Source organism: Octopus bimaculoides, chromosome 14 (assembly GCF_001194135.2).
Source record: "Octopus bimaculoides isolate UCB-OBI-ISO-001 chromosome 14, ASM119413v2, whole genome shotgun sequence".
In the NCBI taxonomy this organism is placed as follows: Eukaryota; Metazoa; Mollusca; class Cephalopoda; order Octopoda; family Octopodidae; genus Octopus; species Octopus bimaculoides.
The window spans coordinates 53,608,420-53,627,015 of record NC_068994.1 but is presented as its reverse complement, the minus strand read 5'-3'; the positions used below and the strand labels follow the sequence as shown (position 1 = coordinate 53,627,015).

Sequence of the window (18,596 nt, the reverse complement as noted above, 5' to 3'; positions counted from 1 at the left end):
ATTCCGTTATCACGTCGGGGGTCACCAGTTATAACGGTAACAACAGAACATAGTTTATTCTAGGTTGGTGTAGAGCCGTTTAGTTCCTGGGTGAATAGGCATGCCGCTAGAATACCAAAGAAAGCTTCGACCACATGTCGGGGTCGAGTTGGGACAGAGCCTGGAAGACGTCCTGTCACGACGGCTGCTGGATGGATAAGAGATACGTGTTGTCGCCACCGCTGCTAGAGAGAAAAGAGCGCGAACGCTATTGGTTTTTCTCCACCTGTTGCATTGCGCATGCGTGCTCGGGTACTTCCGCTGACGGCAAATCCCTTGCACATGCACAATGGCACTTCCTAAGATGGCGGCCACACGCACCACTACACTTGCAGAACAATATGACTAACTATTAATTTAATACGAAGGCATGATATAAAAGACTATTTAAGCGTTTACATTAATCGAGCTACAACAAAAAACGGGTGTATTCAATAATAGAAATCTCATAGAACAAATATGTACAATCGAAAATCTCCTGAGTTCGATTCGTCTTAAGGTCTGCCGAGAGAGTGAGTGAGTTGTAATTAAGTTCCACATCAGAAAACGGGGGGATAAAAATAAAGCCATAAAAATTTTCTGAAGAAACAAACAGTAATGCTTTATAAATAAATATATATATTATATATGAAATGTTCTGAGAATAAAATGTGTAATTGTGTTTTGATCTACTAACATAGAACTGAGGGACGGGTGTTGCAAAACTGAGTTTCAGGCTAGCACAGTACCGTCGATACTGTATTTGAGAGTTAAGTGCAGGTGAAATTCCTGTTTTGTCACTTGTCTATGGATAATCTGGAGAAGTTACCCGAAAACAATACTATGATTGTTCCGTTTATATATTTGTTTTGTAAGATTTTTGATGTGAAATCGTGTGTTGAAACAGATGTTGTATTTGGGGATAAATGTTTCATACAATTACATCTTTATACTTGAAAGAATATTGGTAGATAAACAGATTTGAAAGATTATTGTTTCTTTAGAACATTTAACGATGTGTTTCTGTTACATTCTAGCTTCTCTTCATACTTTGAAGCTTATGGCCGTAATATGAAGGGTCGCCGATTGTCCAACGTGTCTGGTTATCGGTCTTGCAGAGAGCCATAAATGAACCATCTGCCGGAATACAGTGGACTTCAGGCAGACGTCTAACGGATTTGGACTATGCTGTTGACATAGCACTCCTGGCAGAGTTACGCTCAATACGCCAGCAGACGGTGGTCAGAATGGCTGAAGAAGCGGCAAAGGGTGATCTTAGGATCTGCTCCGAGAAAATCAAGGAGATGCAATCCAGTGGGCAAGGAGATACACAAATCCTTGTAAATCAAGAACCCGTTGAAATCGTTCATACATTAACTTATTACTTTCTGTTAGGTTGCATTATTTGATATTTCATTAAATTAGGCTCTTTTAGTTTAATTTCAATGATTTTATTATGCTCAAATTATTCCATGAAAATATTCAAAGTGGCTCGCGATAAGAAACTCAGGGTGTAGTGAAAAATAAATTGGAAAAATCCCCGTCAAAGCGGAAAAAATCCAACTCATGTGGGCGTCCTGATCCGTAATATTTTAGATTAGGCAAGAAAGTGTTCATCGGAAAAGGCATTACAGCCATGACAATCCTTTCCTTTTCCAGACATAGTGCATCGAGGATTATATTATCCAGCGAGTCCTTCATATTTTTAAAACGGTAAAATATACTTGAGATTCAGTTGCTATTTATGGAAGGTCGAACGAATTCATTCATAGAAACTCCCTTCTCAGCTCGTTCACCCCCCACTAAAAAACAAAGCAAAAGCGTAAAATAAACGGCGAAAGTAAAAAATACGTACACCCGGTGTTTAGGGTTAGTGCTTTTGTTACGCCGAAAACGGGTGGTGTACGTATTTTTTACCTCCGCCAAATAAACAACATTACTATGTTGAACTGGTATTAATTAAATGTAAACAATATAGGAAACATTAATTAAATATAAACAATAAACAAAAAAATATAAATTTTTCCTACTTGTTGGCATTACAGGGTATATAAAAAATACATATATTTATGATGAGTGAGTTACCGAGTTGATAACTACTAGTCCCCTTTCATTCATGGAAAGCCGGGTACTCATAGACTAAAGTAAAAGAAAATGTCAACCGAGCATATAAACTGGCAGTTGACAACGAAATGAATCAGAAAAACCGCAAACAAGACGCTGTTTTTAGAGAAAGCATGCACGAGGTTTATTACGTAGGTATACATACTCACTGACGCATACACATATATAAACACACACATCTCTCTCTCTCTCTCGCTCGCTCTCTTAATATATATGTGCATGGGTTAGAAACGCTTTTTAAACATCTTTATTATTCTGACAGTCTTTTGCACGCCGGGCAAAGCGCTTAGCGGCATTTCGTTCGCCTTTACGTTCTAAGTTCAAATTCCACCTCTAGCAGCCCTACATGTACCTCTTTCCCCCAACTTAGAATGTATTTTACCTTCTGTTAACCTTGAAACCTCAGATAAATAATGAAATCGCTTCCGGTTATTTAGCTAGATAATCATACCGTTCACTCGAATTCCTGAATTTCCTTTTTTGTTGAATCCCCCACCCCACCCGCTTCTTTACCTTTTTCTATAACTTTTCTATCTCATTGAAACGCTGAAGCTGTGATGGTCCTGCAGCATTCAGATTCTCTTGCTTTTGATGGATTCTTTGTTTTATTCTGCTGGCTGTTTCAGTATAACTTCAGCTATTAAAAGTAACATACTTTTTCTAAAATGTTCATAAATTAAATGAAGTTCATTTTTGTGGCTTTATTAAACCTGTCAACGATTGCATAATACTAATTAAAATTTTCTTGTATAAGCATATATTATTTGAGAATATAAAATTCTCATGTTATTCATACAAAGTTTGAATCAAAAGTGATTAATAAATGGAGGAGGGGAAAAATTACTTCCAGAAAAGTTACGGGGGAGGGGCGAATTACTTCCTGAAATGTTCTAAGGAAGGGGAGAAGGGGAGGAATCACTTCCTGGAAAGTTCCGATGAGGGGCGAATTACTTCTTGGAAAGTTCCAAGGAATGGGAGGAGTGGGAGAAATTACTTCCTGCAAAGTTCCGAGGAGGGGATGAAAGTTCCAAGGAAGTGGATGAGGGGGAAGATTTACTTCCTGGAAATTTCCGAGCAGATGAAATAAAATGCAAATCAATTGGATAATAATAATAATAATTTTATTTTGTATATGACAATTTATTGGTGAGGAAAATAACTTTATCATAACAGTTTTTTTGGAATAGGCTAGAATTTTCACATGATAAAAATACATAAGTTGTTACACAAATATTGTCTGCTTCTGCTGGCTGAAGTTGAGAAAACAAAAATATACAAAACTTGATGCCATTAAAACTGGAAGATTCAGTGACACACATTGTTTGGACAGATTTAACAATTTAAACCATGTCAAATAGATTCTGTGACTGCAGGCAAATGGGCAAGATTTGATTCAATCCATTATATGAAGATATACAGATATTGTGACTGAAAAGGAAAGTCTCTTCGAATGCATGTCCAGCTTGTTGAGTTTGTTACCATTACAATTCTGATAAATTAGAAAAAAAAAAAAAAATGAGGTTTATGAATAATCAAAAAATACATTTACAAAGCAACAGTGGGAAATTTCAAGTATTTCTTTCCATACAGAGAGCAATTTCAAGATCCCTCTTTCATCCAAATAAACACCTTTGACAGTGAATGAAAGAAGGCAGGATCAAATTTATTAATATGTATACATTGGTTATTTACTTATCTTAACACACATACATACAGGGTGTTTGGGCTAAATTTGATGGTTCATATAAAAGGAAAAGAAAACACTATATCCGAACCAAACCTAAAAGTATTTTTAAAAATTCAAAAAACATCAACTAAATTATGGTGAGGAAATAACACTTTACTCAAAGTACCTGCCTTCAGCTTTCATCATAACCTCAAGACAACTCTAGAACCGGGTGCATGCATCCCTCACTGTGTCCCTTGGAAGGTCTTTGAACACTTCCTTGATCTTAACCATCAGCTTGGCCTTGGTGTTTTAGACAGAACAACTGGTGTCTTTCTCAACCATGCCCCACACATAGTAATCCATGGGATTACAATTGAGGGAATTACGAGGCCAGAAATTGGGGCTGGTCAAGTTGTACAAATTCTCTAACAACCACTACTGACTCTTTCTGGAGGTATGACAAGGAGCTGAACCCTTCTGCTACACACGTGGCCTTCCAGCAGTAACTCTCTCCTGCCAGAGTTTGACTGCAGTCTCCAGCAGTTTCACATAGCCATCTGAATTGAGCCTAATGCCCTGTTCAAAGACATGGGGTGGCATGATGCTGCTTGGTTGTGTAGTTTTCAAGTTTTAGGGATTCACACAGAGACACACATTCTCATCTTTATATATATAGATAGATAAATTAAGAGATGGAAAGAAAGGCTAGAAGAAGTTCCAAGAAAGAAATGTCTAAGAATATGCAAACAGGTACATACCTTAATCAATGCCGTGTTAACATTACCGCTTCACTCCTTAGAAAAATTTTATTCCACGTTTTTTCATAAATTTCTCCATGGTATCTATAATTTTCTGGCAAATGAAGAAAAAAAAGTAAGAACATCATCTACAACAAACCAAATATGTACCAACATATAAATCAGTGTCAGGAGAAATCTGAGTAAGTGTATGATATGTACCAACATATTCAAGAAACTAACAATTCAACAAGATGATAGCCTTTGTGCAGTCAAATTGTCTTCAAGTCATATTCTACATGATGGTCACATCTGCAATGCCTTCCATTATAAGTCTAGGAATGCAATAATTGGGCTATGACCTTCTCAAATCCATATCCAACCACAATCATACGAATTAACAATTATGCACATCTGTTGCCATTGAGCTTCAGAAGCAAAGCTGATTAGTAAAATGGAGCTACTATTCCTACACCATTAACACTAACACTATAAATATCTATTATTGGATCAGCACAGTCATTAGAATATCAGAAAAAGTGCTTTGTGTTATTTGCACTGAATCTTTGCATTCAGAGTTCAGATCTCACTGAGATCAACTTTACCTTTCATCTCTCTATGGTCAATAAAACAAAGTACTAATCTAGCATTGGGATCAATGGTATTAACTAATCCCCTCCCCTCAAAACTGTGCCTAAACCAGAAAACATTACTGTTGCTGTTATAAAGACAAGTTGGTTGAATTATTAAAGAGTTAGCCAGAATGCTTTGTGTTATTTATTCTTGCTCATTATGTTCTAAGTTCAAATCCCAACTTTGCTGTTCTTTTTGTTGATAACAAAGTATTAGTCTCTTTCATTTCTATAGTTAGTATTCTGTCAGATTCTAATACTCCTAGATACTTGTAGCTTTCTCCTTTCAGTGATTTTAATGTCTGGTCGTCTGGTAACTGAATGCTTTCACTGCTGACTACCTTTCCCTTTTTTATGATTAGTAGTGTGCACTTATCTATGACAAATTTCATACCTATATCTTTGCTTAAGCATCTTACAGTTTGTATTAAAGAATCTATCACTTTTTATTTTTACTAAAGAGCTTCAAGTCATCGATGTAGAGCAAATGGTTAATTTTTATCTTTATTATCTCTAAACTGACACCCTACCTTTGAATTCTTAATGCTAAACTGAGGGGGATTAAACATAACACAAACATTAAAGTGTATAAGAAGTCTCCTGGAAAATTCCTCTCACGGTATTAACTTTCCCAAAGGCTGTATCATCTGAGTAAAGATCTAATTTCCATTTCTTCGTGCTATAGCTAATTAACTCTCTTATGTTGTCTGCAATACTGAAAATTCTCAAGAATTCACTTATCTATAAATGTAGAATCATGTCATATGCTTTCTTATAATCTGTCCTTGCTATTGTTAAACTTTTTCTAGATTTCACTTATTTTAAAACTGCTTTGTCAATGTATGTTAGATTATGTGTTCCTCTAGCCTTCTCCCTGCAACCTTTCTGTTCTTCTGGAAGTAAATTCTGGTTGTCAAGATGCTTATAAATGCTTTCTGAAAGTATTCCTGTTAACAGCTCCCAAACTAATTGTAAGAAAATGATTGTAGAGGCTATTCAATCAGGGATGATGTAAAAAGCATGAAGATGACCCATTCCATCTTTAAAATTTACTTACCCTTTTTTCAAGAGAAACAGCCATTTCATATGCTGTACGACCACTCTGAAAGGGGGAAAAAAAAAAAACTCCAAAAACAAGTGTATAAGGTTATTCATATACAATATTGATTTCTTTTGAAGTGATCAAACCATCTTTAGTAGATAGGACTAGAATAATGTATCAATTAAATCAACCCTAGTTATTTACTTTATTGAACATTGACCTCTTAGGTCCAAGTTTATATTTGGTTTTTAGTTGAAGAGTCATAGGGTGATTAAGAAAGCTCAAGACATTTAGTCAGGCAATCTATTGATTTATAATGTGAGGCAAGGTTCTCGATATGGGTTGAATATCGCCTTTCTCCCATTAATTTCTTATTCTTCATGTTGCTTAAGGCTTCAGCAGTCGAGTAAAGAAGTATTAAGCAAAACGCAGATTCTCCATTAGTTTTTATTTACAATATATACAAAGGGGCGGTACGTTCCTCTCAGCAGCTATCTCATGCGGTATGAATTTGTTGTTCTCTGTTACGGGGGCCCATTACCACAGGAGAGACGACAAGCGGATTAGCCTAGGGGCCCAGCCAGTGAAGTGTGCTCTGCGAGCAGATGCGGGGGGGAAAAAAGAGATCAAACCTTGTGGTTTCTTCCTTTTATATAGTTTGCCATCATGAGCCTCGTTGTGAGCTTGCACATGGCAAATGGATGCAGGTGAGGTCTCGCTCCAGTCTCGGAGATGGCAACAGCTGCTGCGAGATCTCACCCAATATGGCGCTGACTGCTTGGGCCGCTATAAGGGCTCCCCACTGAGTACGGCAGTGCAAAAACAGAATAATTGGAGCAGGCACAAGAAAGAGAGTGCGTCAACAGTCACGTTTTCTGTTCTAGGTATGTGCCAAATGTCACTCGTGAACTGGGAAATGTAGTCCAGGTGACGAAAAGCACAAGGCTAGTCCGCTTGTCGTATCTCCTGAGACCATGGCCCGCGTAATGGAGAGCGATGAATACATACCGCATGAAATGGCTGCAAAAGAGCAACATACCACATATGTGTATATATTGTAAGTAAAAACTAATGGAGAACCTGCGTTTAGCCTGATACTTCTTTACTCGACTGCTGGAGCCTTAACAGCATGAAGAATAAGAAATTAATGGGAGAAAGGCGATATTCAACCGCTATCCAGAACCTTGTCTCCCATTATAATATAATGAACTGGTCAAGTATTAGGATGAACTGAATGCAATATGAATGGCATGTATATGATCACAGAAAATACTTTATAAACTGTATGAACTGAATGCAATTTGAAAGGCATGCATAGGCATGAGATTAATAAAATTCTTTGGATATATCAGTAAGATAGTCTACCTACCTGGCTGTCAATTTGTCTGTCTAAGTAACTATCATATCTACTTTCCCTTCTGCTGGTATGTGTATCTGTTTATTTTTAAATATCAATAAACATTTAAACCTAACAGAAAAAAAAAGAAAAAGAAAAGGATAACACCATTGCCCCAATATGGTTACAGGTTTTGGTCTGGAACACTTTAAAAATAAAAGTGTCATTTCCACAACTATTTACTAACTAAGGTTATTTCACTTTAACTTAACTATTCATTGATATATCTTTTAAAGCATAAATTTATGGGCCATGGCACTGTTTCAGTATGTTAAGTATTTCAATTGTGCTTACAATTTTAACACAAATGTAGAATAATATAGACCTTCTCCCCACCTCTCTCTCTATTTCATGGTTTCCTTTTCTATCTTTTCCACTATTCCATTTCTTTGTCTCCCTTCCACTTCTCTCTCTCGCTGTAGTTCTCCATTCAAGTTATTACCTCCCTTGGTGTAAGCATAACACAGATGAAACAAACAAGAATGCAGGAACACAATAATATTATAGGTTACTATATCAGTGTAGGCTGAACTTGAAGATCATGAGTTCAAGTGAAAATTATTACAGCCATTCCTCTTGAATCTTTATGCAGGAAAGACATGAGCAGGGAGGGAATTCCAGAGGAACAATGTTTTGAGAAGGAAGGACTGGGCATGGTGTAGTGCATGGCTGGGATAGGAACACAACAAAGATGAAGAGAGTAGGAGAGGTGAATGGAACAGAAATTGTTGAGTGCAATTGGCATAAATTCAGCTCTGAGTAGTAGTAGCCGTTATTGTAGCAGTAGAAGCAGAAAGAGGAAGTGATGTACTAGTAGGCCACAGGGTGTGTGTTATGTGCCTTACTCAAGTAAGGCATATAATACTCCTTGATCCATTTTTGCTGACTGGATACAAAACAGATATCACTTGTAGTTTACATTTAGATGGTAAATAGGAAGGGCTTCCAGCTGTGGAAATCAATTGTTTCAACATGAATCATAAGTACTCATGGAATTACAGGTGGGAAAACTGATGTAAAACAATAGAACATAACTAAATGTGGCAGTATAAATATTTCATTTAGAGCTCTTGTTTCTTACCTACTGTGCCAACAATAATAATTGTTTCTAATTTGGACACAAGGCTAGTAATTTTCAGTGGGTGGGACTAGTTAATCACATCAATCCAAGTACTTGACTTATACTTTAAGCCAAATATGGAGTATCTGTGCAGTCAAGTCTTCATGCAATCACATGCTAACATTGTAAATAATAAGGATATATTGAGCAATGAAGTCTCTGAAATACTAAAAAAATAGGCTGGTAACAGCTGGGATATCTTTTAGAATAAGGTATGTTCTATCAGGGCTAACTTGAGGCTAAACAACAATAATAATGGTAATAATCTATGATGAAAGGAGGGAAATGATCAATGATGAAAATAAAGGGGGTGGCAATCGACTAACCGTAGATATTGTGATATCAGCATTGTTCTCCAGAAGGACTTCCACTAATTGTTGATGGCCATTGATAACAGCAACCATTAAACAGGTCTTCCCATTGTTGTCCTTGAGATCAGTATTGGCTCCATTATGGATCAATGTAAGAGCAACTAATTTTTTACCAGAAAGTGAAGCTGAAAAAATAAACAGCAAAAGCGTACCTCACATTAATATATATATATAAATAGGGTGTCCCCAAAAATATATATACACATTGTTGGCATTAGGAAGGGCATCCAGCTGTAGAAACTCTGCCAAATTAGATTGGAGCCTGGTGTTGCCATCCGGTTTCACCAGTCCTCAGTCAAATCGTCCAACCCATGCTGGCATGGAAAGCGGACGTTAAACGATGATGATGATTGTATGTTTATAAAGTTAGAGTTGAAATACATTTTATTTTTAAAATTAAATAGAATCCATATACAGTTTTTATTTTTTACTAGCTGGCCTCCTGCTATAAAAAATGATGGCTAATTGTAGTATTTTATATATAAATAAGGTACAAAACCAAGTTTTTAGTTTAATAATTCTTTTATTACCAAATTTTTCGTGAAAAATCTATCCGCAATTAACATCTCTTGACTGCTTGTTTCCTTCAAAAGAATTTTAAAGTTTTCCTTCCTTCTTGTATGACTTAAGGCCACATAAAGCTGGCCATGACTAAATACTGGCAAGCAAATATCAACTTTTTCAAAGTGACGTTTCCTTTCAATTGCTCTCCATACTGAAACCAACCAAAACTCATACGACTTAAAGCCACAAAAAGCAGTACATGACTTATAGCTGATGTTGTAAAAACTCCCTATTCAAAATTTATTACATAAATTTCTTAATATAAATAAATTAGGTACATGTATAGACTCTTAAATGTGTATTTATAATATACTTGCAGTCATTTTATATTCTTGATACATTCAGGCAATATTTATTTTCTCTAATGAGTTTGTATATGTATATGTTTGTGTTGATGTGTGTGATTGTAATAATTATTTGCAACACAACAGACAGAATATGGATGGTAAATCAAATTAATACACTTATCAATGTTATCTAGTGGTTGACTTTTGAGATGTGACATATATCATCGTTTGTTACTGAAAGAATGCTGGTTCATACATACAAACATTCACATACTTCCCTTGTGCACGTACACACATATACTACACAAAGTTGAAACGCTGTTTGATTTTTATTTTCAGTGTTGAATGTTCAGGTCTTTCAATATGAACTTCTGTCTATGCAACTAAACATCACCAAACATATACAAGCAGGTTTAGCTGTATCAAATACAGACATTTTCCAGAAAGTAGTAGATGCACCAGCATGACCGCAGCCACTTGGCTGAAACACATAAATAAATAAATAAATATGTTGAACTCTTGTTTTGTTTAAGGTTGCCTATTGAATTTGGTAAAGATCATTTTTATCTTTGTGGATCTTTTGATGACTGTACATCTTAATTCTTGATATGCAGCCTCATTTGGAAGGGACAGATGTTATGCACATATCTTAAACCTGGCAGTTATGAAAACAAGCAAACACACACACACACACACACACACAAAATAAATGTGCTTTCCGATCAGTTTTTAAAAAAATGTAACTCACCACATCGTATCAATGGAGTCCAACCAGCATTTCTGTCTTGAATGTTCACATCTGCTCCATCCTTGATCATCCATTCAATGAGCTCACACTTGCAGCTGTCAACAGCATAATGCAATGGACTAGAACCACCCAAATCAAAATCATTATAGAGTGCACCATTATTGAGCAGCATCTTCACAGCTGGCAATTGGCCATGTATGCAGGCATGCATTAAACTGAGGTAAACCCATAAAAAATAGAAAGAAAAATGTTATTTTATATATCGTTTTTGTCAATTTTCTTTTTTTTTAATTTTGTTTGAAACACTGAATTAAATTAACATGTGTCCCAAAACAGAGACAACAGGAGAGGATTGCTGGTGAGGAACAAAGTTACACTTTTATCTGAATTTTGATAAGAACTGAAATTCAATTTCAGTTTAAAAACAAAATTTTAATAAAAAAAAACATCTCTCTGTTTTCAATATTAAAATCAAATATAATCATAAAATTTAGTTCTTGTCTTGTTGAGGCTATAGCAACCTCTCACAATAAAATGCAACCAGTACCTCTGTAAAGTGGTTGGTGTTAGAAAGGATAGCTAACCATAGAAACTATGCCAAAGGAAAATATACAAGTGAGACACTGTCCTCTAACCACACCTAAGAGGGCAGTAAATTCATATAAGAACTGACCGATTACGATGGCCAGTCCAACTCATGCTGAAATTCTGGTTTAAGCATGCCATGTAATCCTTCACTTTTTTATTTTTTGGAATTTTCAGATAAAAATAAAAATTTAAAAAATTGTATTTTGCATAATTATATGAATTCCCATGTGTAGAACACAAATTTGCAAACATTTTCTGAAAATTTCAAAAAATAAAAAAGTTATGAGGAGCTATATGAGGTTCTTAAACCAGAATTTTGCTAATCATTGTCGAATAAATAAAACAAGATGCTCTAAATACTTACGCTGTTTTTCCTGACTCATCTTTTCCATTGACTGAAGCATTAAAGGACAATAGCATTTCCATAATACTGAAATACAAAGGGTAACATTTCAGGATGTGTAGTTACCTACACTTTACAATGTACAATAGTTACAATACAATGCAATACTGACTGATTGTTAGAAATATACAATAAAAACCATTGAATTTTGGGATAACAGAATCAGTAAATAGTTGATTAAATGTGCTATATTTAGAAATGTCCCTTTAAACTTTCAACTGAAGCCATATCAAGGTTGACTTTTATCTTTCAAATTGTTTGAAGTTGATAAAATATATACCAGTGAGGTACTGGGGTCAATTAAATTGACTGAATATCTGTCCTAACCCACATTGGAATTTTGATCTTCTGTGTATGTCAGAGATATGCATTAGCAAGAAACAGTGAGAATTAGAGACACAAACTAATTAATTAAAGAAAATACTCTGAAATCTTGGCAGTTTAATAGAATAAATATTCTATTTAATATAATCATTAAAAAAATAAGTTGACACACTCAAACTTTCATGCTGGCATAGCCATATACATGTATAGATAAAGTGCTGTGATTAAAATATTTGCGTTGTCATTTCATGGTTCCATGTTCAATCTCACTGGACAGTACTTTGGGCAAGAATTTTCTACCATAGCTTTGCTTGACCATAGTTTTGTAAGTGAAATTCAACAGAGAGAAACTGTGTAGAAATCGATCAAACTACATGTTCTTGGGAGTCAACCTAATCCAACATCTGGTTGAACCCTTTTTTATAGCAACCTACCTGGAACCAAAACTGAGCATTTTGAAATGCTTATGCTTGAGTTTAAGCTTTCTATCATAATTTTATAAAAGAATTTTTTTGTGAAGTTATGTTTGAAACACTAGCTTAATGCCAAGAATAGTATTTTGATAAATTCTTCATAGACTGTGAATTTCATTATAAATATGGTTACAAAAGGATGAACATAACCAACTGGTCCTTATGTGACTTTAGCAGATCCCATTTTGCTGCCATCATTTATGTCAGTTCTCTAGTCTAAGGGTTATCTTCAACTACTGCAACAACCCATGTGTTATAGTTTTTTTTTTTCCCCTCTCTTTTCTCTTATCAATCTTGGATATTGATTACCTTTACACCTTAGATTAAGCCATTAAAAAAAGTCATCACTCTGATGACCACATATTTATTATATAAGTCTCTAAGCTTCAAGAATGTTTTACAAAAATATTGTTCAACATATATTTGCAACAGTGCAGCTGTTACACACACACACACACACACACACACACACACACACACACTAACATTCTTGACTATATTGAAACAAAGAACATTTGACTAATCTCATAATTTCTTAACATGTTACACCTAGTAATCCTCTGATACAACATTTTTCAGATTACAAGTTTCAAGTACACCCTACATTAAAGTCTTCAACAAGCTAAAACTATATACCACTTATACTATTTGACTTCCCTCTAGTTCTATTGTTACATTTCCTGCTCCCCACTACTTGCATTTGCAGTAAAACTCAGAATTACAAAAGGTGGAGTACTGCCAAAAGGAATAGAGACAAACCTCTTTTATCCTCACAGGGATTTATCTGAATCACTAATGCTTTTCTTGGATGACAGCTTTCACCTAAGCAGCCAACTGAGCTAAAAAGTGTTTCAAATGAGATAAATGCAAGGCGTAATCTGGCTGGCTTTTTCACTTTGTTCTTGGATTATGAGCTATGAGATTTGATTTTAACTGAGATTGTATTTGAGACAAGATGTGTGATTGCTCTTAAACTAAATGGATATGCTGCAAATAATTTTTTTGTTGAGGAAAAAAAAACCCTCTTTCATTGAAAGAATTCTGAACTCAGAGCGGCAATAGAAGCCCATCTATCTTATTTGATCAGATTACTATTTCTGACATCTGGGATAACTGAGAGATTAAATTAAGTACCCTATCCAAACACTGATAAAATTAAGTACCCTATCCAAACACAATAAAATATCCAAAGTAGATTTGAACCCAAAGACACAAGAGCAAGTAGTTTTATGTGTTACCCACTTTGCTATTTCATTTCAACACTAAGTATCATACACACCATAAAACTATATATACAGTGGGTACTTACTCAGTTTGGCCCCGTTTTGCTGTATTCATTAATGCACTTAGACCTTGATTGTCTGGCACATCAATTTTGACAGTTCTGTAATACATCATGAAAAACTCATCATCAGTGTTATCTTCCTTAACATCATCATCATCCCTACCATTGCTAAGATGAGCATACTCATCATTATTGTCATTATTTATCATTAATATCATCATAATCCTCAGTTTAATTATAATGATCAGATTAAATATTGTGATCATCATCACCATGACCTTTATCACTATTATTTATCATCACCTACATTATTATGATCATCATTACTTTTCCTCATTATCATCACATCATCATCAACTTATTACTTAGGGATGATAGTGATGATGTTGGCAGTAATGATAGAGATATTGATGAAAATGGTGATAACAATAGAGGTAGTGAAAGTAATGAAGTTGAGGAATGGGAATTAAAAAGAAAGATCCTTCAAAGGCAGCAGTACAACAATGGACACAAAATTCAACAAAAAGACAAAAGAGGAAAAAAGTTAAGAAAAAAAAAAAACTTAGTGTTTTACCCTGACTTTAGCACATTCTCAACTTCAGAAGATCTCCGGTTCCGAATAGCTTTGTGTAAGCTCTCTCCATAGTATGGTTCTTCTATAGAAGAGAGAGATGGGATTGAATGAAAATAACTTTTTTATTTATATTTTTATCGAATTGATTAATTTTATTTAAATATAATCACTAGAATTCAAGGGTATTACTTCTAAAATCTTATGTTGAAAGGATAGATTTATTAAAGAAAATCCTAAACTAAAAGAATATAAAAGAAGTATGCTGTTGTTTTGGTTCAGATCACTCCTTCTTAAAGACACAGACACTTCAATTATGACCATCCTATCTTTTTAGGGGTATCTAGGATTACATTATCCAGTATGTACTGTCTCTGAGATAGTGGGGTATGATTTGGAGTAAATTTGGCTACAATATATCTAACAAGTTGAGCAACTGCACAGAGTCTCTCTTGTTGGTTTGAGATAAGGTATGTGGCATATGGGAAAGAAATGGCTCAAAGACAGTGAGGAGAAGTGAACCACTGATCCTTTTCTTCACTTGGTCAGTGGTTGTAAAATATCTTTGATGTAGTGTTTAGCATAACTATGATTTACAGCAGTAGTGGTATTCAAATTTTGTGAGCAGTGTTACAACATTTTTGTGTGTAAATATATATATATATATATATATATATATGTAGTATGTATGTATGTATGCATGTATGTATGTATACATGTATGTATGTCAGGTCACTTATGAGGCTCTCATAAGTGCTACTGGTAACATGTAATCCAGTACAACCTGTTTCATGGTCGGGTTGCCGGCGACTAATCTGGCACCCCCACCAGGCTGTCCTGGTGAGGAGGGTTGCTAGAAACCCAGCAGGATTAAAAACAAGACCTGTTGAAAGCTCGGATGGACCTAGTGCAGGCTCAATGGCTATCTAGCAATAGCACGGGTATGCAGAAATTCCAGGATGGTGTCCGGCGTGCTGCAAGACCACTGGGAGTGAGGCACCCCTCAACTTCTGTTGAAGCATGTCTCTAGGAGAAGGTCACTCTGATATAAAACCAGATATGCAGGGAATGGCATTGAACATTTTGGGGATCTTTGGTTTGTGCTAGAGATCACGGCGCTCCCACATCCCTGAGCCTGCGACTCATATTGGCACCAGACATCTAGCTCTGGCTTCTATCTGGATAATGTCAATAAAGTGGAGAGGATCTACGAGGTGTTGTGCAAGCCTTATTGGACCTAAAACTCTGCACAGGTATTGCTGACCTCTGCTTATTTTTAGTAATGGGACAATTAGGGACCTGTAACCAGTGACAAAGTTGTCACCAGATGCAATATAAATTAAATAAATACAATTGTGAAAATACCAAAAATTTGTAAATATGAAAGATGAAAAAAAATAGCAATTAGTGTTTGTAACAGCCTCTGTATGGCTACATCCACCTGGTTGGGACCAATAAAAAAGAAAAACAGAAAGAGTAAAATATAAACAACTTAAGATGTTTACTTACTTTCTGTGATAACTTTTATTGGAGGTGACCAGTTAGTGTAATTATTATCACTTCGATGGAACCGAATTCTAAATAGATACTCCTGATATGGTTTAAGGTCCTCCACAATCGTATTTTCACCATATCCCCTATAAAAAAGGTAAAAAGCATTATAAAATGGCTATTATGTTGGTTGTTTTCTCTCTCTCTCTCTCTCTCACACACACACCAGTGTAATATACTTAAAAATGTGGGAATGCCAGGACTAGAGGTTGGCAGAGATAGTGCTGGACTCAATGTTTTACAGTATTTAGTAGAAGTTCTGGGTTCACATCTTGCTTGTGTTAAACTTGCCTTTCACCTTCTGCATGTATAAATTAGTAGAATACCAGTGATATATTAGAGTCATTTCTATTAACTTAGACCACTCTACAATAAAGTCTGGTTTAGCATCTAATTAAAATAAATATTTATTTCATTTGCTAGAAGCTTTTTTGATTTTATATATTATTCTTTATACATTACGTTATGCTAGGACAATGGACTAGCAGATTTGTTAAAGTATTGGACAAAATACCTTGTGGTATTTGTTCTGGCTCTTTACATTCTGAGTTCAAATCCTGCCAAAGAAAACTTTGTCTTTCATTCTTTTGGTGTCAATAAAATAAAGTACCATTTAACTACTAGTGCCAATTTAATTGATTAATCTCCTCCCAACAAATTTCTTACCTTATGCCTATATCAGAAGCAACTATGAATTACACTTCACCTGGTAAGCTATAAATAGTTCCCAAATTTACTTAATGCCTTAAAAATGGATGAATGTATCAGATGTAATACTTCTAGATGCAAAACATTAGAACAGAATACTTAGACTCCTCGTTTTCTGTATGCCTTAAGTCACAGGATGGGTTTTTCATGAAGATATAGACACCTTATTTACCATTAGATGCAGATTCCTATTTAACTATGCTTGAGTAATTAGAAAGGTAGTTTTGTTGGTTTGATTGATTTTTACAGTTTGATGTAAACTCCCAGTCAACAATAAAATGTTTCTGATCACGGGTCTGCTACATCAGGGTTTACTTGGGACTAAATAACAATAAAAATAGCCCCAGATGCGCTGTGTTTGAATACACATGATCATTTATGGTTAGTCAAGCATTGAGTTGATGTTAGACAACAGCAACAATAACAATAATTTCCTGATAAATGAATATGTCTTAATATTTTTTGTTTGTTTTTTTTTGGTTATCTACCCCATAGGAAATATCTCAACAAGGAGACATACATACGTATATACATTTTTCCACTCGTTCTCCTCTTCTAAGGTACCCTCAGTTTGTTGCAAGATGGTGTAGATTCTCTCTGAATCACTTAGAATGTAGTATTTGAACTGAAGCAGAGAGGAAGACCAGTCAAGATGCACAGAATAATGGTTTGAAGCAATCACATCAGCCTCTGAGATTTCAGTTTTATCTGACAAGATAGAAAGAAATTAAGAAAAAAGAAATAATAATAATTAAAATTTCTTAATTACTCTAAGAGAAAAAAAGCTACAAAATTGCTGTGCCAATGATAAAACATCTAGACAGTAACTCAAGCTGTTAAGAGATAAAAGGAATACATTATCCAATGTATTTCTTTTTGAATTATAATTGTCATTTGAAGGAAATTTGGCTGCTATTTCTAACAGCTCCAAATACAAAGTTGAAGTATCAGTATACTTGAAAATGTTATTGATGCTGGAGGAAAAAATAACAATATAAATGGACAAGAAGAAATGAGAGAGAGAGAGAGAAAAGACATATAGGGGGTGTTAGTAAACAAAAGAAGGAGATTTAGAACAATGTAATAATGTTTAGCTTTAGGGGAGCCTTAATCCCGTAGGACCATACTGTTCCTTATTGAAAGAATGCATTTAAGTCTACATGATCCAAGATGGGATCTTTCTGTTTGGCTTTCTCGTTTCAATTACTTTCATTTTGTTCCAATTCATTTCAAATTTGGTGTATTAATGTAGTTTTGTATGCTAATTATGGAAATGGAATTAATTTTTGCTGTAAATTAATAAATAAAAAGTGAATAGCTTTTTAAGTTTGCAGTTCTTGGGTAATTTTAACCTGTTGTAAGCTACAGAAACATTGGTGCCTGTTCCCATAGTAACAAGCCAAGCTGTTGTCTGCTTAAGATTACAACCACTATGTACCTATATTCTGAACTTTTGTTTCTGAATTTTCGCTACAGAAAAAAATGTATTGTTTTTTTCAAATTTGGTGTATTAATGTAATTTTTCATGCTGAATCTGATTTTATCATTCACTTGTTCCAGAAAAATTTAAGAACAAATGTTCAATAAAAATATGTAACTAATTGATTAACTTCAGGTCATACACTAGACACTGACCCTAAGCTCTAACTCTAACACTAAACCCTAATTCTAACCCTAATCCCAAACTCTAAACGTAAACCCAAATTCTAACACTTTCATTTTGTTTAATCACGTAGAAAATACAGTCTTCCAAATCCTGTTTTCTGATTGGGTAAAAATAATCAACCTTTAAACCTCTTTAATGTTTTCATAAAACTTTTCTGGAACAAGAGAATGACATTAAATTCTAAGTGAAAAATTATATGAATATACCAAATTTGAAAATTTTCCCTTAGTTTTAAAGTTTCAAAAAGTGAAAGTCAAACAGAAAAGATCCTCAAGATGCCTTTATTTTATTAACTGGATTTTTTTTTTTTTTTTTTTGT

At 34.8% G+C, this 18,596-nt stretch overlaps 2 protein-coding genes across 7 annotated transcripts in view; both read right to left on the bottom strand.

The window, feature by feature from the left end:
• The window catches only part of LOC106868549 (fibronectin type 3 and ankyrin repeat domains protein 1), a 20,929-nt gene extending 18,690 nt beyond the window's left edge, over window positions 1-2,239 (bottom strand). Inside the window, exon 1 of one of the 3 annotated variants that reach the window (XR_001409307.2) lies at window positions 2,049-2,238. Coding sequence is in view for 2 of the 3 variants with exons in the window: in XM_014913858.1 (XP_014769344.1) it covers window positions 2,049-2,058 (10 nt within the window). In the remaining variant the exon portion in view is untranslated. Of the gene's footprint in view, window positions 1-2,048 lie in introns of all 3 variants that reach the window. The other 2 variants (XM_014913858.1, XM_014913855.2) reach the window with 2 other exon arrangements.
• Window positions 2,240-3,246: 1,007 nt separating this feature from the next.
• The window catches only part of LOC106868557 (fibronectin type 3 and ankyrin repeat domains protein 1), a 21,407-nt gene continuing 6,057 nt past the window's right edge, over window positions 3,247-18,596 (bottom strand). Inside the window, exons 2-11 of one of the 4 annotated variants that reach the window (XM_014913875.2) lie at window positions 17,136-17,319; window positions 15,862-15,989; window positions 14,356-14,437; window positions 13,806-13,880; window positions 11,661-11,726; window positions 10,709-10,923; window positions 9,065-9,234; window positions 6,238-6,282; window positions 4,570-4,663; window positions 3,247-3,631 (exon numbers count right to left, since the gene is read on the bottom strand). In XM_014913875.2, the coding sequence (XP_014769361.1) occupies window positions 4,607-4,663; window positions 6,238-6,282; window positions 9,065-9,234; window positions 10,709-10,923; window positions 11,661-11,726; window positions 13,806-13,880; window positions 14,356-14,437; window positions 15,862-15,989; window positions 17,136-17,319 (1,022 nt within the window). In that variant the 3' untranslated portion in view covers window positions 3,247-3,631; window positions 4,570-4,606. Of the gene's footprint in view, window positions 3,632-4,569; window positions 4,664-6,237; window positions 6,283-7,591; window positions 7,691-9,064; window positions 9,235-10,708; window positions 10,924-11,660; window positions 11,727-13,805; window positions 13,881-14,355; window positions 14,438-15,861; window positions 15,990-17,135; window positions 17,320-18,596 lie in introns of those variants that run through there. The other 3 variants (XR_001409308.2, XM_052972868.1, XM_014913876.2) reach the window with 3 other exon arrangements.